The 19,468-nt window shown below is 41.6% G+C and overlaps 5 protein-coding genes across 8 annotated transcripts; 3 read left to right on the forward strand and 2 right to left on the reverse strand.

Annotated features, from left to right (window-relative positions):
• Positions 1 to 432: 432 nt before the first annotated feature.
• On the reverse strand, positions 433 to 1,608 carry LOC113563903 (Golgi apparatus protein 1-like). The gene is made up of 2 exons (XM_026977103.1): positions 1,243 to 1,608; positions 433 to 983 (listed from the first exon to the last, which is right to left on the reverse strand). The coding sequence occupies exons 1-2, from the start codon at positions 1,547 to 1,549 to the stop codon at positions 706 to 708; spliced, it is 585 nt and encodes a 194-aa protein (XP_026832904.1). The 5' UTR covers positions 1,550 to 1,608; the 3' UTR covers positions 433 to 705.
• A 722-nt stretch (positions 1,609 to 2,330) lies between these two features.
• Positions 2,331 to 5,008, forward strand: LOC6556204 (glutactin). The gene is made up of 5 exons (XM_026977106.1): positions 2,331 to 2,617; positions 3,177 to 3,320; positions 3,489 to 4,140; positions 4,204 to 4,394; positions 4,450 to 5,008. Exons 1-5 carry the CDS (start codon positions 2,360 to 2,362, stop codon positions 4,735 to 4,737), a joined length of 1,533 nt encoding a protein of 510 aa, XP_026832907.1. The 5' UTR covers positions 2,331 to 2,359; the 3' UTR covers positions 4,738 to 5,008.
• Positions 4,978 to 13,859, reverse strand: LOC6543819 (Golgi apparatus protein 1). 2 transcript variants are annotated; one of them, XM_001973598.3, is made up of 6 exons: positions 12,655 to 13,859; positions 11,090 to 12,299; positions 10,633 to 11,018; positions 10,020 to 10,388; positions 5,774 to 6,143; positions 4,978 to 5,514 (listed from the first exon to the last, which is right to left on the reverse strand). In XM_001973598.3, the coding sequence occupies exons 1-6, from the start codon at positions 13,372 to 13,374 to the stop codon at positions 5,237 to 5,239; spliced, it is 3,333 nt and encodes a 1,110-aa protein (XP_001973634.1). In that variant the 5' UTR covers positions 13,375 to 13,859; the 3' UTR covers positions 4,978 to 5,236. The 2 variants fall into 2 exon arrangements, with proteins under 2 accessions (XP_001973634.1, XP_026832906.1); XM_026977105.1 differs by having other exon boundaries at positions 10,621 to 11,018.
• LOC6543820 (glutactin) lies at positions 6,862 to 9,499 on the forward strand. The gene is made up of 5 exons (XM_001973599.3): positions 6,862 to 7,148; positions 7,708 to 7,851; positions 8,020 to 8,671; positions 8,735 to 8,925; positions 8,981 to 9,499. Exons 1-5 carry the CDS (start codon positions 6,891 to 6,893, stop codon positions 9,413 to 9,415), a joined length of 1,680 nt encoding a protein of 559 aa, XP_001973635.2. The 5' UTR covers positions 6,862 to 6,890; the 3' UTR covers positions 9,416 to 9,499.
• Positions 13,860 to 14,170: 311 nt separating the features above from the next.
• LOC6543821 (neuronal membrane glycoprotein M6-a) lies at positions 14,171 to 19,371 on the forward strand. 3 transcript variants are annotated; one of them, XM_026977107.1, is made up of 5 exons: positions 14,171 to 14,633; positions 16,683 to 16,895; positions 17,698 to 17,857; positions 17,916 to 18,220; positions 18,280 to 19,371. In XM_026977107.1, exons 1-5 carry the CDS (start codon positions 14,630 to 14,632, stop codon positions 18,555 to 18,557), a joined length of 960 nt encoding a protein of 319 aa, XP_026832908.1. In that variant the 5' UTR covers positions 14,171 to 14,629; the 3' UTR covers positions 18,558 to 19,371. The 3 variants fall into 3 exon arrangements, with proteins under 3 accessions (XP_026832908.1, XP_015014145.1, XP_015014144.1); XM_015158658.2 differs by lacking the exon at positions 14,171 to 14,633 and adding an exon at positions 15,260 to 15,425; XM_015158659.2 differs by lacking the exon at positions 16,683 to 16,895 and having other exon boundaries at positions 14,173 to 14,633.
• The last annotated feature ends 97 nt before the right edge of the window (positions 19,372 to 19,468 follow it).

Raw genomic sequence — 19,468 nt, forward strand, 5'->3', positions numbered from 1 at the left:
AGGAGTTTGTTGAATTTTTAACGGTAATGTATAACCATTACATGAATCATCTAAAAATATTAAGGACATAACAGGATAATATTATAAGTAATTGTTATATCAATTATAACAATGACGTGTCTTGTAGTATTTGGGGGAAAATTAAAGTAAACCCTAGACTATCAACACATTTGAATTTTTATAAGCACAAAGAGGAAGGGAATTGAGCTTTCTGCGGAAATTATAACATTAATATCAGTTTTAAACTTTTAGTTTCCTTCTAGGTAATTGATTAAATGGATAAGCCGCTATTGTCCATTTGTTTGCATTTTCTTAGTTTTACTTAAAAGTTGTACTCAATGCTTGCTGATTCTGGTCCAAAAACACCTGTTGATGCCGTAATGTGGAAATAAATAAAAAGAAGAGGTTTTTTGTTTACAAAAATACATTTTAATATACAAATGAAATTACAAAAAGCTATAACGCAAAGAGCCCTAAGAATGGAACTAGAATATTTTTATTGTGTTCTCCTTTTTCGGTTTTTTTTGGTCTTACAAACGACTAAGCCACAAATTGCTCACACTAATATCGAAAGGCAGGCAGGGTGGAGTGAAAATATACTTATACGAATCGGAATGGGGTCATGGGTCAGCCGAAATGGAAAACAACAAGCTCACAAACATGCACACTCCGCCTACACAGCGACACTACAGTCTAATATTTGAATTATTTATTCTTCAAGCCCATTGCGCGTTTGGTGGCACGTCCCAGGAAGATGCCGGTAAGGAAGACCAGGCCCGTGGCGCTCATTAGTATCACAAGAAAGAATTTCCGTGCCGGCGAGGCGACGACCTGTTGCACCAGCTGCTGCACATCTTCGGGCGGCGCCGCCAACGTGTCGTCTGCGTTTCTAAACATCTCGATGCGTCGCTGCAGCTTTTCTCGGCAGTCCACTTCTAACGAGTTTGGCGTATCCTTTAGCAGCGTTCTGAGGCAATTAAGTTCTAAAGGAGAGAGATAATAAACATTAAATATTATTTTCATATTTGACTAAGGGATTAAATTACAATAATATCTAATAAAAAAAAAAAAACAAATTAAAGCCGCTATATAAATAAATAAATTTGCATTTATGAGGTAATACCATTTTTAACAAATTTCGTTTTTGCTATTTTTCTGTCTGCTCATAATAACAACTAGCATTGGGAACAATCGATCAGCACCCCAACTCACTTATATATAATATATATTATTTAAACTCACTGCGTCCATTGCCAGCTGCAACTTTGGAACAGTATCTCAGTAGATCGACCGTACATGCCGTTTCGAGAATGGGATCAACGTGAATGTCTGCCTTGGCTTCGGCGATCAAAGTGGCCACCTCCATCTGGCACTCCCGGTTTATAATCTGCTTTTGCAGGAATGCCGTCTTTAAGCACTCCGCCAGCTGGCCGTGCTCGTCGGAATCCACATTTGCCTTGCACAGTTCCTGGATCTCCGACTTGCAGAATACCTGCAGCAGGGGATTCAACTTGTAGTTCAGAGCCTGCTCCTGCAGGATCTTGATCATCTCCTGCGCACAAGGTTCGTCAAGCGCAGATTGACGGAACTTGTCTTTTAGACAGCGAATAACCTACAAGACATTGAAACAAAATAAAGTATTAATTGAAAAAAAATCAAGGTTCAAGAGTCGTCTACTAAATTAATATATTAACTAAAAATCTATGAAGCTTATTATGCTAAAAAGTGGTGGGGCTTAGATAAGGGGTGACAATACACTGTTTTAAAAGTACTTTAGAACGAGGGAGAACGCTATTGTAGAGTTCCTCGACTATCAGATACCCGTTATTCAGCTAGTGCGGGTGCAGGAAGAAGTTTCAAAATTATTTTGGGCCTGACAGCTCTTTTTGCGGTTTATGGGCGTTTAAACAAATTGAAACAAATTTGCACAGCGTAGGCGTCACTAGAACCTGCTTAATCTAATTAATCTACTTAATCTAAACATTTTAGTTTTTATAGTTCCCGAGGTTACAGCGTTTATACCAACGGAAAGACCAGATCGCCAGATCCAAGGTTTAACTACCCGTTGTATACTGTTCAACGAATCTAGTATACCTTTTTACTCTAGGAGTAAAGGGTATCAAAATGTTTTGACTTGTTAAATTATACTCAATTGAAAGGTTTGTTTTATTGGCAGGGAATACTATACGGCAACAGAGATAAGGGAGCACATGTGATTAGAGATTCCAAAAATAAAAAGAAAACAACTAAAATCTCACGTTGTGCCCGTCACTGCCTTTCATATAAGCCGGCAATTTGTTAGCCATCAGCGTTTCATTCTCGATTCAGTCCTCGTTCGAAGTCGAATCAGTAAGGTCTGATGCGTAGACGCGGCGTATACGTGATGCTGACGCTGTGCGGGGTTCTAACCGCTGGGCTAACAGCCTTTCTTGTGATATTCCTCACCGGCGGCCAGGGTGCCGAGGCATCCGAAACAGCTACGGTGACAGTGGAACTATCCAATGGTCAGGGGGCGGTTATTGGGAATCATGCTTACACAGCCTGGACGGATCAGGCTTTTATGCAGTTTCGTGGCATCCCCTTTGCCGAACCACCAGTGGAGGAGCTGCGTTTTCGGGTAAACTAACTAATTTGTGTAAACATTTCAGTGCTGAAAGTTACAACTAATGTAAAACTTCGGGGTAATTTTCTTTCAAGCCCAAACCAAATTATTCCATTAGTTGAAGATTCACAGGTTGTTCAATCTTACTCGAACTAATGTTTGCTTCCGGGGAAGAATGTTATTCTCAATGAAAATTAACGTGGCTGTAACTTTTACATAAGTTTCCAAATGAATGTTTGAGCTATATAATTTTAAGTGCAGTCAAATCAAAACACTACCAAAAGTCAAGGACTGGTTTTAAAATAAAAACAAACAATGCATCCAATGTGAGGTCGAAGTTTATATACCCTTACCTCTTTAGAACGTGTGGTGAATCGTGTGGTTCTATGACAGTATAGATTATATAGACTATTATAAAGATCAATTTAGGATAACTTAGAAATGTTACTGTGGTGAGGGTATACCAGTTTCGAAGTCTTTCTAATAATTCTGTAGTGCTAATTATATTCACAATTACTGATAAGCTAGTGTATGACGAAATACAAATGCTTTCTTTTCTTTATTTCGCGAATAGCCACCTGTGGCGCGCTCACCATGGACAGGCACCTTCAACGCACTGAACTTTGGACAACGCTGTCCCGTGATAACAAATCTAGATAGCCAGAAGTCCGATGCGGAACTCGAAGATTGTCTCAATCTGTCAGTATACACTAAAAATGTGAGTCCAAATTAGTCTTACTAATAATGATGAGCCAAATTCAGATGCACAAAGAGCATATTGGTTTAAAAAGGATTGAGATTAGAGCTTTAAACTTATGCGATTGTGAAACGGACATTAATCATAATTAATATGCTAAACGAGTCTAATGAAAGATATTCTTTTTAGCTATCTGCTAGCCAGCCTGTAATGCTTTACATCTACGGCGGCGGCTTCTACAATGGCTCCTCCGAGGATCACCCACCGAACTACCTCCTCGAGAAGGATGTTGTCCTAGTTGTACCTCAGTACCGTGTGGGAGCCCTCGGGTGGCTATCGACATACACGGAAGAGCTGCCCGGCAATGCGCCCATAGCGGATATCCTTATGGCTATCGACTGGGTGCACATGCACATAAGTAGCTTTGGCGGTGACCCTCAGAAGGTGACAATTTTTGGGCAGAGTGCTGGCGCTGGAATAGCCAGTTCCTTACTGCTGAGTCCCAAAACTGGCGACAACATGTTCAGGAGAGCAATCGTGCAGTCAGGTTCGATCTTCGCCAGCTGGGCAATCAACAAGGATCCGGAGGCGCAATCTCGACGTATCTGTGTTCAGCTGGGATGTTCTAGCTGCGAGCAACACGATCAGCTCGTGAAGTGCTTGCAAAAAGCGAAAGTTATAGACATTCTAAGGGCGACGACCTCAGAATCTTTTTCGCCGATTGTTGGAGACTTACACGGCATCCTCCCGGAACAGCCCAGTGAGCTGGTAAAAAGCTTTCGCAGACAGATTCCGATTTTGACAGGATTTACTCAACATGATGGTTCTTTTGTGCTAGCAAGTGAGTAAACCTATTATTGGGATCTTCAATGAATGCCTTTTTTAAAATTGATAAATATTCTAGGCTATTATGATTCGCTGGCTGTAAAGGTGTCTAATATAAGTTCATTAAGTGTCCGTCAGTTTTCACAGGGTATCTTTGATCTAGTTAATGACACATCGGGACTCACGGATAACCTATTGAGTCGGTTGCTCTTTAACCCTCATATGCTTAACAGTCATGATCACAATGCAGCAGTTCCCTCATACTTCGATGTGAGTTCGAGCAAAGCACAGCAGAAACAGATGGTTTAAATTTGTTTTTTTTCAGCTTACTACAGACATCTTCATGAAGTCCCCAGTGATAACTCTGGCTACCAAAATTTACACCCAACAACTGGCCATGCCAGTTTATGTCTACAGTTTTGAGTATGAGGGACAATACACTCGATTTGGATATGAGTTCGGCAACTCGCACTATCCCTTCAATGGAGGAGTACATCATTCCAACGACAACATCTACCTTGACGTGTCTTGTAGTATTTGGGGGAAAATTAAAGTAAACCCTAGACTATCAACACATTTGAATTTTTATAAGCACAAAGAGGAAGGGAATTGAGCTTTCTGCGGAAATTATAACATTAATATCAGTTTTAAACTTTTAGTTTCCTTCTAGGTAATTGATTAAATGGATAAGCCGCTATTGTCCATTTGTTTGCATTTTCTTAGTTTTACTTAAAAGTTGTACTCAATGCTTGCTGATTCTGGTCCAAAAACACCTGTTGATGCCGTAATGTGGAAATAAATAAAAAGAAGAGGTTTTTTGTTTACAAAAATACATTTTAATATACAAATGAAATTACAAAAAGCTATAACGCAAAGAGCCCTAAGAATGGAACTAGAATATTTTTATTGTGTTCTCCTTTTTCGGTTTTTTTTGGTCTTACAAACGACTAAGCCACAAATTGCTCACACTAATATCGAAAGGCAGGCAGGGTGGAGTGAAAATATACTTATACGAATCGGAATGGGGTCATGGGTCAGCCGAAATGGAAAACAACAAGCTCACAAACATGCACACTCCGCCTACACAGCGACACTACAGTCTAATATTTGAATTATTTATTCTTCAAGCCCATTGCGCGTTTGGTGGCACGTCCCAGGAAGATGCCGGTAAGGAAGACCAGGCCCGTGGCGCTCATTAGTATCACAAGAAAGAATTTCCGTGCCGGCGAGGCGACGACCTGTTGCACCAGCTGCTGCACATCTTCGGGCGGCGCCGCCAACGTGTCGTCTGCGTTTCTAAACATCTCGATGCGTCGCTGCAGCTTTTCTCGGCAGTCCACTTCTAACGAGTTTGGCGTATCCTTTAGCAGCGTTCTGAGGCAATTAAGTTCTAAAGGAGAGAGATAATAAACATTAAATATTATTTTCATATTTGACTAAGGGATTAAATTACAATAATATCTAATAAAAAAAAAAAAACAAATTAAAGCCGCTATATAAATAAATAAATTTGCATTTATGAGGTAATACCATTTTTAACAAATTTCGTTTTTGCTATTTTTCTGTCTGCTCATAATAACAACTAGCATTGGGAACAATCGATCAGCACCCCAACTCACTTATATATAATATATATTATTTAAACTCACTGCGTCCATTGCCAGCTGCAACTTTGGAACAGTATCTCAGTAGATCGACCGTACATGCCGTTTCGAGAATGGGATCAACGTGAATGTCTGCCTTGGCTTCGGCGATCAAAGTGGCCACCTCCATCTGGCACTCCCGGTTTATAATCTGCTTTTGCAGGAATGCCGTCTTTAAGCACTCCGCCAGCTGGCCGTGCTCGTCGGAATCCACATTTGCCTTGCACAGTTCCTGGATCTCCGACTTGCAGAATACCTGCAGCAGGGGATTCAACTTGTAGTTCAGAGCCTGCTCCTGCAGGATCTTGATCATCTCCTGCGCACAAGGTTCGTCAAGCGCAGATTGACGGAACTTGTCTTTTAGACAGCGAATAACCTACAAGACATTGAAACAAAATAAAGTATTAATTGAAAAAAAATCAAGGTTCAAGAGTCGTCTACTAAATTAATATATTAACTAAAAATCTATGAAGCTTATTATGCTAAAAAGTGGTGGGGCTTAGATAAGGGGTGACAATACACTGTTTTAAAAGTACTTTAGAACGAGGGAGAACGCTATTGTAGAGTTCCTCGACTATCAGATACCCGTTATTCAGCTAGTGCGGGTGCAGGAAGAAGTTTCAAAATTATTTTGGGCCTGACAGCTCTTTTTGCGGTTTATGGGCGTTTAAACAAATTGAAACAAATTTGCACAGCGTAGGCGTCACTAGAACCTGCTTAATCTAATTAATCTACTTAATCTAAACATTTTAGTTTTTATAGTTCCCGAGGTTACAGCGTTTATACCAACGGAAAGACCAGATCGCCAGATCCAAGGTTTAACTACCCGTTGTATACTGTTCAACGAATCTAGTATACCTTTTTACTCTAGGAGTAAAGGGTATCAAAATGTTTTGACTTGTTAAATTATACTCAATTGAAAGGTTTGTTTTATTGGCAGGGAATACTATACGGCAACAGAGATAAGGGAGCACATGTGATTAGAGATTCCAAAAATAAAAAGAAAACAACTAAAATCTCACGTTGTGCCCGTCACTGCCTTTCATATAAGCCGGCAATTTGTTAGCCATCAGCGTTTCATTCTCGATTCAGTCCTCGTTCGAAGTCGAATCAGTAAGGTCTGATGCGTAGACGCGGCGTATACGTGATGCTGACGCTGTGCGGGGTTCTAACCGCTGGGCTAACAGCCTTTCTTGTGATATTCCTCACCGGCGGCCAGGGTGCCGAGGCATCCGAAACAGCTACGGTGACAGTGGAACTATCCAATGGTCAGGGGGCGGTTATTGGGAATCATGCTTACACAGCCTGGACGGATCAGGCTTTTATGCAGTTTCGTGGCATCCCCTTTGCCGAACCACCAGTGGAGGAGCTGCGTTTTCGGGTAAACTAACTAATTTGTGTAAACATTTCAGTGCTGAAAGTTACAACTAATGTAAAACTTCGGGGTAATTTTCTTTCAAGCCCAAACCAAATTATTCCATTAGTTGAAGATTCACAGGTTGTTCAATCTTACTCGAACTAATGTTTGCTTCCGGGGAAGAATGTTATTCTCAATGAAAATTAACGTGGCTGTAACTTTTACATAAGTTTCCAAATGAATGTTTGAGCTATATAATTTTAAGTGCAGTCAAATCAAAACACTACCAAAAGTCAAGGACTGGTTTTAAAATAAAAACAAACAATGCATCCAATGTGAGGTCGAAGTTTATATACCCTTACCTCTTTAGAACGTGTGGTGAATCGTGTGGTTCTATGACAGTATAGATTATATAGACTATTATAAAGATCAATTTAGGATAACTTAGAAATGTTACTGTGGTGAGGGTATACCAGTTTCGAAGTCTTTCTAATAATTCTGTAGTGCTAATTATATTCACAATTACTGATAAGCTAGTGTATGACGAAATACAAATGCTTTCTTTTCTTTATTTCGCGAATAGCCACCTGTGGCGCGCTCACCATGGACAGGCACCTTCAACGCACTGAACTTTGGACAACGCTGTCCCGTGATAACAAATCTAGATAGCCAGAAGTCCGATGCGGAACTCGAAGATTGTCTCAATCTGTCAGTATACACTAAAAATGTGAGTCCAAATTAGTCTTACTAATAATGATGAGCCAAATTCAGATGCACAAAGAGCATATTGGTTTAAAAAGGATTGAGATTAGAGCTTTAAACTTATGCGATTGTGAAACGGACATTAATCATAATTAATATGCTAAACGAGTCTAATGAAAGATATTCTTTTTAGCTATCTGCTAGCCAGCCTGTAATGCTTTACATCTACGGCGGCGGCTTCTACAATGGCTCCTCCGAGGATCACCCACCGAACTACCTCCTCGAGAAGGATGTTGTCCTAGTTGTACCTCAGTACCGTGTGGGAGCCCTCGGGTGGCTATCGACATACACGGAAGAGCTGCCCGGCAATGCGCCCATAGCGGATATCCTTATGGCTATCGACTGGGTGCACATGCACATAAGTAGCTTTGGCGGTGACCCTCAGAAGGTGACAATTTTTGGGCAGAGTGCTGGCGCTGGAATAGCCAGTTCCTTACTGCTGAGTCCCAAAACTGGCGACAACATGTTCAGGAGAGCAATCGTGCAGTCAGGTTCGATCTTCGCCAGCTGGGCAATCAACAAGGATCCGGAGGCGCAATCTCGACGTATCTGTGTTCAGCTGGGATGTTCTAGCTGCGAGCAACACGATCAGCTCGTGAAGTGCTTGCAAAAAGCGAAAGTTATAGACATTCTAAGGGCGACGACCTCAGAATCTTTTTCGCCGATTGTTGGAGACTTACACGGCATCCTCCCGGAACAGCCCAGTGAGCTGGTAAAAAGCTTTCGCAGACAGATTCCGATTTTGACAGGATTTACTCAACATGATGGTTCTTTTGTGCTAGCAAGTGAGTAAACCTATTATTGGGATCTTCAATGAATGCCTTTTTTAAAATTGATAAATATTCTAGGCTATTATGATTCGCTGGCTGTAAAGGTGTCTAATATAAGTTCATTAAGTGTCCGTCAGTTTTCACAGGGTATCTTTGATCTAGTTAATGACACATCGGGACTCACGGATAACCTATTGAGTCGGTTGCTCTTTAACCCTCATATGCTTAACAGTCATGATCACAATGCAGCAGTTCCCTCATACTTCGATGTGAGTTCGAGCAAAGCACAGCAGAAACAGATGGTTTAAATTTGTTTTTTTTCAGCTTACTACAGACATCTTCATGAAGTCCCCAGTGATAACTCTGGCTACCAAAATTTACACCCAACAACTGGCCATGCCAGTTTATGTCTACAGTTTTGAGTATGAGGGACAATACACTCGATTTGGATATGAGTTCGGCAACTCGCACTATCCCTTCAATGGAGGAGTACATCATTCCAACGACAACATCTACCTTTTCGCCACCCATCCCCTGGAGGGAGAGGACACTCAGATGTCACAAAAAATGGTCGATGTGTGGACATCATTTGCCATCGAAGGTGTTCCCAGTAATCTAAGGCCGCTGAGCAGCGCAAGTGGGCCGTATAACAGACTTAATTTGGAGGTAACTAAGGGTGAAGATTTATTGGATACTTTAACGGCCGCAATTGACGATCCTGACAATGGAAGACTACAGCGAGAAGACATGGAGTTTTAATAGGGACCATTCGCGATGGTCGAGATAGAAGTGTAAATAATTGTTTCAATAACAAATTCATTATACCTGTTACTCGTAGAGCGAAAGGGTATACTAGAAAAGTATGTAACAGGCAGACTGAAAGGTTTCCGACCATATAAAGTATATATATTATTGATCAGGATCAATAGCCGAGTCGATCTGCCCATGACCGTCTGTCCGTATGAACGCCTCGATCTCTAAAACTAAAAAAACTAGAATGTTAAGATTAAGCATGCAGCGCAAGTTTGTTTCCAAATGCCACGCCAACAAACCGCTCAAAACTGTCACGCACACACTTCTGAAAAAATGTTAACTTTTTTTCATTTTATTATTTTTTTCCCAACTTCTACCGATATTCCAGAAAATTTTAAAATTTCTCGTTTGCACTTCTACTAGCTGAGTAACGGGTATCTGATAGTCGGGGAGCTCGACTATGGCATTCTATCTTGTTTTAAATTGTAAATGAAGGCGAATACTCTTTAGCTTAGTAAACCATGAAAAGCAAAACCATGAAAACCCCTTATTGTGTAGTAAAATTAGTCCTCAACCACTTTTAGTTCCAAAACTTGGGCATTCCACTCACCTTTCCGTTTAGTTCCTCATTAGGCATAGCGCTGGCCACGATGTTGGAGCAATACCGATCAATGTTCTTTCCGCAGGCGCTTTGCAGTGAGGGATTGAATCGGAAATCCGTATTCTGTTCGATCATGCGATTAACCACTACAAGGTGACACCGCTGGTCAAACTGCGTGTCATCCTTGTACGTCTTGAGGCAGTCCAGTAGTTTTGACGAATCAGTGCTAGGACAGAACTTGTAGATCATTTCCTTGCACGTGGTGAGAAGCGTATAGTCAGTGCCACTGTCGCCCAACTCTGATTTCTTTACCATGAAGATCGCATGATGACACGGCTTCCCTAAAGTATGAGTCTTTCTTATAAGGCACTCCAGAGCCTGCAAAAGTAGTAAACATAGAATTTGGTAAGTGATACTGATTACATATTTGTTTGTGATGTGAGTGTCAAATGCCTAAAGCGAAAGTCATAATGCGTAAAGTTATCTTAGGAAAGAATGCTATTTGGCTATTTGCATAGCCACATATTTCTTCCGCTAAGTAACTAAATCAACATATACCATATTTTTTGTTTAAGCGTATTAGTGGTTAAGGATGAGTTAGACAACTTGCTTTTTCATTCACCTGACCGGGCCCCTTTTCCTCCTCGCAAAATTGCTCCAGTTCGCGCTTACAGGCGTTGGCTAGCTTGGGGTCCAGTTGAATGCTCTCGCGCTGCTGGTAGAGTTGGGCCTTTACCTGGTGGCGGCACTCCTTGGGGATCTGGTGACGCTGCGCGTTGATGGTGTCGTTGCGCATAACCTCACTGAGGCAAGCTACCACTTCGTTTTTGGTGGCACTCGAGGAGCAGAAGCGCTGGACATACGGACGGCACGCCTCTTTAAACTTTGTAGTAAAGTGGAAGCTCTTAAGCGAGATGATCTGGAAGTGCTCGATGGCAGCCCGACAACGCAGATCCTTGCGCAGATCAGCGTCGTTTTTGTGCGCTATAAGACAGTCCATCATGTCGCCTGAAAATCGATTACATATTTGAGTGCCAAAAATTTTATATTTTTAAACAATTTAAATCTCCATTTTTTACCGTTGTCCTTTCCGCTTTTGAGGATCGCCGAGCAGTGCTGCTGCATGGCCTCTCCGCAGACGTTCATTATTACGGGGTTGAGCTCGACGTGAGCTGCCTCCTCCTCCGTATACTTGACCACCACTGTCTTGCACTCAGGCTGCAGTTGGTCCATGTTCTTTTGCAGACACTCCATTTCACTTCCCTTCTCAGTGCAGTCCGAGCAGAACGCAGAAAGATCGTTTAGGCAATAATCCTCGACCTCAGGAATCAAGTCCATGGATATAGCGCGTTGTCTCATCACTCGTTTGACTTCTTTAAAACAGTCCTTTCTCAAAGTCTGGTGCTCGTCCTCGCTGAAGGCCATACGATGTAGGCAGGGAAGGATCATGGGTCCCCTTTCTGGATCCATTTGAATGTTCTGCGCATCATCCCATTGTCTTTTTGCACGGCAATACTTTACTGCGTCGTCGCGGCAGTGTTTATACAACTGGGGATCCAACTTGAAGTCTCTAGCTACGAAATACTCAATAATAAGAAGTGCCTGCTCACAATCGGGTAGCATAACTGGGGTGCCAATGTGCTCCATCAGACAGCCCATGACTCGTGCGTCTCCTCCCTGCACATCCTTGCAGGCCACATCCACCACGGGTTTGCACGCGCGTCTAAGTACCGGATCGACTCGCCAGTCCTCGCCAGCATCGCTGGCCTTAATCAGGGTCTCCAATCCCCGCTGGCATTGTGCCGTTACCCGTCTCTGCTGACGCCTTGCCTTGACGTGCTCCAGCAGGCAGTGGATGATCTCTCCACCTGTACTTGTCATGCCATTCACTAGCTGCGCCTTGTGCTCGTCTGGACAGAACTTAGGTATGTCATCAGCACAGTCGTTCAGCAGCTCAGGTGACAGCTGGTAGTCGGTCATCAGCATGCGCCGGTGATCTGTTAGTTCAGTGAGACAAGCGGGCGCCAGCTTGGTCCCGTTCTTGGACACCGACTCCAGGCAGAGCAGGATTTGAGCCAACCGCACGTGTTTGTCTTCAGAGACGCCTCGCCGGCAATGATACAATTTGATGTCATCCTTACACGCCTTAGCCAGACCGTGTGACACGCGGTAGTCGCGGCCCATTTGCTGGTCCCTCAAAGTTATTTGCGCAGAGCACTGGGACGACATCGAGGGGTGGATCTTGTGCCGCACGAGGCACTTGAACCCGGCAGCAGTGCCGGGCTTTTCCTGTAACAATATAATTTTTCGTTTAGTTTTTATTCTTTATTGTGCTAAAGATGTGTTCATAAACTGATATGAAATAAATAATTGAATAAAACGAATAATTTATTAAAACTATTACGTGATCACATAATTTTCCCTGTAGATATATATATATACTTGATACAGCGTAATTTAAATAATTTTGTTACTCATTCACGCTAATCTTATCTGCAGTACTTTAAGTTAGACAAATCAAAAAAGATTCTCATTGCCTTTCAACTAATGACCCTCGAGGCATGTCTTTACTTTCAATCTCAAAGCATATTTAATTTATAAGACTAGCTCAAAAACACATGGTTGCCTTTTGAATCCCACTCACCTGCGAGCACAAGGACGAGAAATCCTCCTGGCAGACGCGAAAGAGCTCCAGCATACCGCGCTGAAGCTCAATGGAATTGATGGCTGCCTGGCAAACTTGTTCGATGCCGGTCTTGGCGACACTCTCCTGCAGGCATTGTACCGTGCCAAGCTGTGACAGCACGGATGGCAGGTGGTCGATATTCAGTCGGCCGCACTTGTTCTCCTCCACGAGCGTTCCACAGGCGGTGTAGAACTCATCCACGGCGCTGTAGTCCTGCCCCAAAGACTCGTAGGCCCTTCGAAGGTGCTGATGGCAGGCGTTGTTCTGGGGTAGCTTTAATCGCTGCTGCTCCAGGCAGCTCCACAGGTGCACTGCGTTCAGGCAGCTTTCCAGCTTGGATCGCTCGGCGGGACAATAGGCGGGCAGGAAGGTAGTCTCTAACCAGGCGGGCAACTGCAACTGACGCTGTTGCAGCCACAGCGCGTTCTGGCAGCTCTCCGGGAGTTCCTCCAACTGGCTGGAGCTGAAGGTCAGGGCGCACTCCAGCATAGACAGATTGTCGGTGGACTTGTGGTGCGTGCAGAGCTTCTTGAGATTCTGGCACTCGGCGAGGTCAATAATGCTGTGCATGTCTTTCGCGTTATCCACGTCGATGGCGGCTCGCCGGCTACGCTGAAGGGAGTCCCCGGCCGTCGAGGCCGTGGCCATCAGGAAAACGGAAAACAGGACGTGCAGCATGTTTGCTGGGTGGCTCTTCTGCCTGTCTGAACGACCAATCTTCTGGACAGCGGTCTCAGTGACCGATCATCGAAACCACCTCCACCCCCGAATTGCTTGCGTAAGCTAATGGAGCTGCTACTTGTGCAGTCGTCACAGTGATTCAATGCGCTGCTTTTGGCCGGAAAACATATGTATATTCTGTCGGGTCTCGAAGTGCAATGCCGAGCAGATACAACAAGTACGTGGAATATGGAGGGCCGGTTCACAAATCAGCTGCTCTCACGTCCTGTTCATCGCTTGTATGGCTTTTCCGGCTGCTTAATATGTGGTCAGAGTACTGGCACAGCCCGGAGTACGCCTAATGCGGCATCTAAAATGCTAGCTTAGTTTCTTTTTGCAATAAATTCACCGACGACCAACAGGCGATAGATGGCTAGAACTATCGGTTACACCGAGGTCTATCGATAGCTGAAGCTTGAGCTAGAGATGGATTTTCGATCGAACAGGGTCTATGTTTGAAAAAGGGGTCAATTAAGCACCTAGTTCGAATTATTGTTGTTCGATATTTTCGATAGAAGGTGTCTCATGAGAATATAAGCTTGTTAACTTTTTGCAATCTGCTTTGATCGCTGTACTGTAAGTGATCCTGCGTTTGTGCGGACTAGAAATGTGTTCAATAAATAATAAATATAGAGTTAGTTTGTATTTTAATTAACAAAATATGACCGTAGTATTTGGGTTCAAAGTAGTGGTTAATTCAAGTAAAACTTGAAGTATATTGTAATTCGACCAGTTCTGAAAAAAATACCAAAACATCGATAGTACTACCGATGTATGTGTCTTCACCACTTCGATACTCTCGTAATTGTGTAGATACTATTTGTTTTTGGACGAATTCAGTTGGATGCTTCGCTGGCCTAAGATAATAAATGCGTACTAGCGGATACAATTAAGCTAAATTAGTTTAACCTCCTGTGGTTTCGTTTTCGATCGCAATTGAATAGCATCCAAGTGAATAGAATCCAATAGACGGCTTAAACGCGAGTTTAATTCCCCCTCCACTGTGAAGCTCACACCTTAAAACTTGTTTCGAGTTTACCAAGTAGAGCGAGGTGTTTGTGCGTTTGTGTATACATACAAGCAAATGCAAAAGGCTTCAGAAATTCCAACGCAACTAAAAAATTGCAGTGCAGAGCCACTTGCATTGCCAGTTGGCGACAATTAAATGATTGAACTTCATTTCGGAGACTGGTAAAAATTCACAGCCATTGAAATGGGTAAGTTGACCAACAGCTTCTGGCAATGAGTGTTTCAAAGTTTAAATTTACATTTAAACTAAGCTGTAACTCCCTGGGGATTGATCTATTTTACATTACCTTTTCCAATTGGACACACATCTATGTAACACGAGCAAAATTATTCCAATGATGATTTTTACTTGCTCCTACGAAGGTAGTTATTGTTTTGTTCAGAAATTAGAAAAGCAATGAAAAAACCATGCATCCTTTTGGTTTGTTCTCTCTTACATACACACATACAACAACTTTTCGCGCCCATTTTCTATTTGATAGTGCCTTGCCCTCCTGAAAACCTTTTGGTATCAGAAACGGCAGACTTTTATTTGGCAATTTTTACATAGAAAGTAAAAAATCATAAAACCGAAATGTAAAATCCATGTAAGAGGAAAGTTTATTTATCTCCTCCTCATAATATGCTTCATTTATAATGAAGCTTCTGTTAGAAAATATATAATATTATAATTTTCCGGTAATAGCCTGTGCAAGTCCCTGACTCATATTAATCTGGCGAAATTAAGCAAGAGTATTAAAGTGTTGAGCTAGGCTTCCTAAACTGTTATATTTACGCTTGGCAGCCGCTTATTTAATTCACAAAGAGTCATTGCACGCAGCCGGAATTCATGTTTTGCTCCAATGCCGAGCCTAGGCCTCTGTCTTGGTGTCATTGGCACCCCGCATTTGGCATCTGGTGTAAGGAATCTGGTCCAAAGCCCCGGTGGCAATCTCCATTCCAATTCCATTCCGTCTGGCACAGACACCGCGGGACTTCCGGTGAGAATCTCTCAAAGGCGGATGCATTTAAAAGGAGCAGGCTCTTCATTCGCTTCGCTGGCAGGATGTCATTTGGATGTCTCTTCTGGGTTCGTTGTCCCGCCTGTCTTGGTAGGGCTTTAAGTTGCCACTAAGCACATAATTAGCTTAGTTACATTCCAAAGAAACGCGGTTGAAAATATAAAGTGCCTTATTATATCATTACTTTATGATAGAGGGGTATACTTAACTAATGCAACTGAAAGCCAAAAAAGATGGTTCCTTATAAACGTTAAGGAAGGGGTATTATAAGGATGGGTCCTTGATATAGCATATATGTATAATAGGGTAAATGTAGGCCAATAAGGTTATCACATTTCCCTTATTAGTATGACTTTTTGAACTAACTGAAGCAGTGAACTTTTACCCGCAAGTTCGAACTAATTGTCTCATTAATTACAGCAACAGGCCTTCGTGCACAGAAATAAATATAATGCAATAGGATAATGTGAAAGCAATCTTTATCTTTAAAATATACATTTTTAACTCCATTAAATTTGTTACTCTTTTGAGTAAAAAATTAAGAGAACATTTTAGTCGATTTCCCTGACTACCAGATATCAGTTTCTCAGCTAGTGGGCGTTCAAAAGTTTGTTGACATAAACGAAAAGCACAATCAAAGCATTTTTCCAAAGTGTGAGGGTGGCAATGTGTCACAATGAGTCTTAACTTAAAACATTATTTTCTGAATTGATCGATCAGATTATTTATCTAAAACATTGGAGAATATATTGGAGAATATATATATAATAAATATTGACCCTTAAACCTTTAAAAAGATTTCATATTATATTTTGTTTTACCGATAACTTTGGCGGAAAAAGCTTGAGTTCATTCAATATACTACTAATTTTCGATATACTTTATACTCATATTAAAGATGCATGTTTTCTGTCAGTGTAACGAGATTTCGTAAGAGAGCGCTACGCTCTTGGAGAGCAGTTCAAAAAGACAGTTATCTCCGTAACTCTCTTTTGGAGAATAAACTGAGAACTCACTCGACATCGACATTCTGAGTTTTTAGATTTCAGTGTTCTTTCTTTTCTACTGGAGCGTCATTCGCTGTTCGGTGGTCATTGCTATAAAGGCTAATTATAATTATTGGGAGGTCTCTTGATTGGGTGACGTCGGTGTGCTTGTGATTCACTGTGTGCCAATTAGCTTGGGCTAGCCTAGCTTACATACCGCAACTAAAATTCCGAATTCGACTCCATAAAGCACTGTGCAGTATGCCGGGCAAGGGGAACAACCGCGATCGCATCCGGGATCCCCGCGAGGAGATCCTGCTCGAGACGAATTTCGAGGACGACGGCGGAGTCCTGACTCGCGCTTATAACGGAAATCCGTACAACGCGTCCATCCAGAACCGTCGGCGCAACTCGTACCGCTCGGACCACTCCTTGGACAGATACACGGAGCGCGGAGGCGAAGGTATGACCCGGAATCCGGGACAGATCGGAGTCCGACAATCAATAGATTTCACCCTCACCGAATTGTGTACACACCTTGCGCTTGTTCTGCTTTACGTGAATCACTGGACAACCTGAAACCACCAGTCGTGGGCTCACCTGTTATCTTATCACTGTCTTTTTTAGTTTGTGTGTATTCGTCTTAAATGTACCATGCACATATGTTTACAAACCGCTTTCCCACTTTTCACATAACGCATTCTATGCTCGTAACTCTGTACTACACTCGATTCATTTCTGTCCTTAGGCTTCATTGCATAGCTATATATTTTTTTAAAGTTAAATCAAAACACACTAACACAATGTAGAAAGAATACGTCAGACTTTTATAGTTCTTCCCGTTTGATAATTAAACTGGGGATAATTTTTTAGATTACTGTGATCGATAACTTTTTAAAGGCATCCCATCATCATGTCTTTATCACGTTTTTAATCAGTTTATTACGAAAGCAATGCTTCCGCCTATTTGAACTAGCCAAGCAGAAATGTGTATTCTGATGTCTTCCATAGCTCTATAGAACTTTAAATAATTCAAAAAGAGATATTAAAACACGAACGCTTTTATTTGTAATGTAATTAAGAAAGTCTTTACGCAAAGTCTCTGTAAATTCCTATTCCTAGATATAAGTATAAGTAGATGTTTTTAACTGTATTGATTTCCGTTGATAAATAAAATTTCTTCTTCTTCATAGACAACATTAATTTAACATTACAATCAAAACTTTTTAAAAATATTTTTCCTCAAATGTAACTCATTTTTGTAGGAGAATGCTGCCAATCCTGCATGGCGCGTATTCCCTACGCCACCCTGATAGCCACTCTGATGTGTCTCCTGGGAGTGGGAATCTTCTGCTTCACCATGTACCGAGGAGCCTCACTCACCGTAATAATGGTTGACCAGGTTTTCCACCTACGCCTTATATGGTGAGTTATTTATTAGGACTTCCAAACGCGATTTACTCTAACCATCTGATCCCTTTAGGATCGAAGCCGTGCAAATGATTTTTGTAATAATTGGAGCGGGCATGGCCGCCCTCGGGTTCATGATCCTGTTCGTCGGATTTTTGGCTACCGGAGCCACGAGATACAAGGTTTACCGGGCGTGGCGATCTCGAGTGGGCGGTCGAATCTCGTGCGCCGTCCTTATGGGGATAACCTACCTGCTTAACTTTGTTTGGAGTCTGATACTCTGTTTCCTAGTAGTGGTTACCTTCATCTACACTATGTTCTGGAACATGTGCACCAGTGTTGAGCACTCTCAAAGCTGCATTGATTTGACACAATTCCGTAAGCCATTAAATATATATACGCAAAGATAAGTCTTTTAATAATTCTGGATCCCACAGATTTCATGTTTCCGCCAAACACGAAACTTGAGGACATGAAGGTCTGCGAAAAGTACGAGATTAAGGCTTTCTGCAAAGACGGTGTTGAGAATGCTGAGGTGATGTTTATACTGGCCACTCTGTCCACCCTTTTGGTGCTGCTCAGCCTGGTCCACTACCTCATGTGCTTGTCTGCCAACTACGCCCATATTCGGGACCACGAAAAGTTTCAGGAGCTGCAGGAGATCCAGAACTTGAACGAGCTGGAGTACAGCGCCACCTCGAAGGATCGGTTCTAGGACATATTTCAGAAGATTCAGTTTGAGCTTAAGGACAAGTCTACCGCTCTTTGAGCGATTCACGCACAATACAACGAAAAGTGAACAAATTTCCAACGAAACCCAACATGCTATAGCTAATATTTTTCATTTAGACCTAAGATTAAAGTTGAGTTTCAAGTTATACATGTTCATTTAATAAGTTGGTAACTAAACTGTTTATTATTATTTAATGTGTTAAGCAGTTGTATCCATTTTAAAACTGTCAAATCAAAAGATTTTACTGAAATTATGCTTCTTATATTCTGTACGGTTTCACTAACGTTTTTCTTCCGTCCATTGATTTAAGTTAGTTTGTATTCCTTATTTTTCTGTTTCTTATTACCTTGCAAGGAATAAATTCATGCCAACATAACAGTCAAATGCTTATGCTCAAATTGATTCTTCTGAATTGCCGAATGCATTTTATTAATATACGGATACATTAGTTAATCGCAACTTATTATTATTACATAGTGTAATCCATCCGTGCACGATTGTCTTTAAAATCTGTACAACAAATTACTTTTAATGTGTATATTTCACTATTGCATCTACAACTTTAAAGCAATACAAATCCTGCCGTAGTAATTTGTAAATGCGGTAGCATTAGTTTAGTAAGGCAATGTTAATCTGTAGATTTGACTAAGTATAAAATTATAAATATATTTATCTCGTATTTAATATATACACGTACGTAATAATGATATATTTTATACTACAATTTTCTAACCTCACACTTATACAAAAAGTATAAACTTTTGAAAATTAAATAAAGAACTTGAGGTAAACCAAACTTTAAAGCCGTCTAATGCTGTGTGTTCGGTAATGGAATTCCAATTTAAACGTAGACCCCTACCCCTACTCATTAATTTTTCTTGTTGCCGCCCTTT

This window comes from Drosophila erecta, unplaced genomic scaffold (genome assembly GCF_003286155.1).
Source record: "Drosophila erecta strain 14021-0224.00,06,07 unplaced genomic scaffold, DereRS2 tig00000021-arrow-pilon, whole genome shotgun sequence".
NCBI classification, from domain to species: domain Eukaryota; kingdom Metazoa; phylum Arthropoda; class Insecta; order Diptera; family Drosophilidae; genus Drosophila; species Drosophila erecta.

Excerpts from the sequence above, each read along its gene's own strand:
- LOC113563903 (XM_026977103.1), bottom strand. The coding sequence starts at position 1,549 with ATGATCAAGATCCTGCAGGAGCAGGCTCTGAACTACAAGTTGAATCCC. Across the intron at positions 984-1,242 it reads TGCAGCTGGCAATGGACGCA|AACTTAATTGCCTCAGAACG; the intron begins GTGAGTTTAAAT and ends TCTCTCCTTTAG.
- LOC6556204 (XM_026977106.1), top strand. The coding sequence starts at position 2,360 with ATGCGTAGACGCGGCGTATACGTGATGCTGACGCTGTGCGGGGTTCTA. Across the intron at positions 3,321-3,488 it reads TGTCAGTATACACTAAAAAT|CTATCTGCTAGCCAGCCTGT; the intron begins GTGAGTCCAAAT and ends TATTCTTTTTAG. Across the intron at positions 4,395-4,449 it reads CAGTTCCCTCATACTTCGAT|CTTACTACAGACATCTTCAT; the intron begins GTGAGTTCGAGC and ends GTTTTTTTTCAG.
- LOC6543820 (XM_001973599.3), top strand. The coding sequence starts at position 6,891 with ATGCGTAGACGCGGCGTATACGTGATGCTGACGCTGTGCGGGGTTCTA. Across the intron at positions 7,852-8,019 it reads TGTCAGTATACACTAAAAAT|CTATCTGCTAGCCAGCCTGT; the intron begins GTGAGTCCAAAT and ends TATTCTTTTTAG. Across the intron at positions 8,672-8,734 it reads TGGTTCTTTTGTGCTAGCAA|GCTATTATGATTCGCTGGCT; the intron begins GTGAGTAAACCT and ends TAAATATTCTAG.
- LOC6543819 (XM_026977105.1), bottom strand. The coding sequence starts at position 13,374 with ATGCTGCACGTCCTGTTTTCCGTTTTCCTGATGGCCACGGCCTCGACG. Across the intron at positions 10,389-10,620 it reads CCGGTCAGGTGAATGAAAAA|GCTCTGGAGTGCCTTATAAG; the intron begins GCAAGTTGTCTA and ends CTACTTTTGCAG. Across the intron at positions 5,515-5,773 it reads TGCAGCTGGCAATGGACGCA|AACTTAATTGCCTCAGAACG; the intron begins GTGAGTTTAAAT and ends TCTCTCCTTTAG.
- LOC6543821 (XM_015158658.2), top strand. The coding sequence starts at position 15,275 with ATGTTTTGCTCCAATGCCGAGCCTAGGCCTCTGTCTTGGTGTCATTGG. Across the intron at positions 15,426-16,682 it reads CAGACACCGCGGGACTTCCG|CACTGTGCAGTATGCCGGGC; the intron begins GTGAGAATCTCT and ends GACTCCATAAAG. Across the intron at positions 18,221-18,279 it reads CATTGATTTGACACAATTCC|ATTTCATGTTTCCGCCAAAC; the intron begins GTAAGCCATTAA and ends TGGATCCCACAG.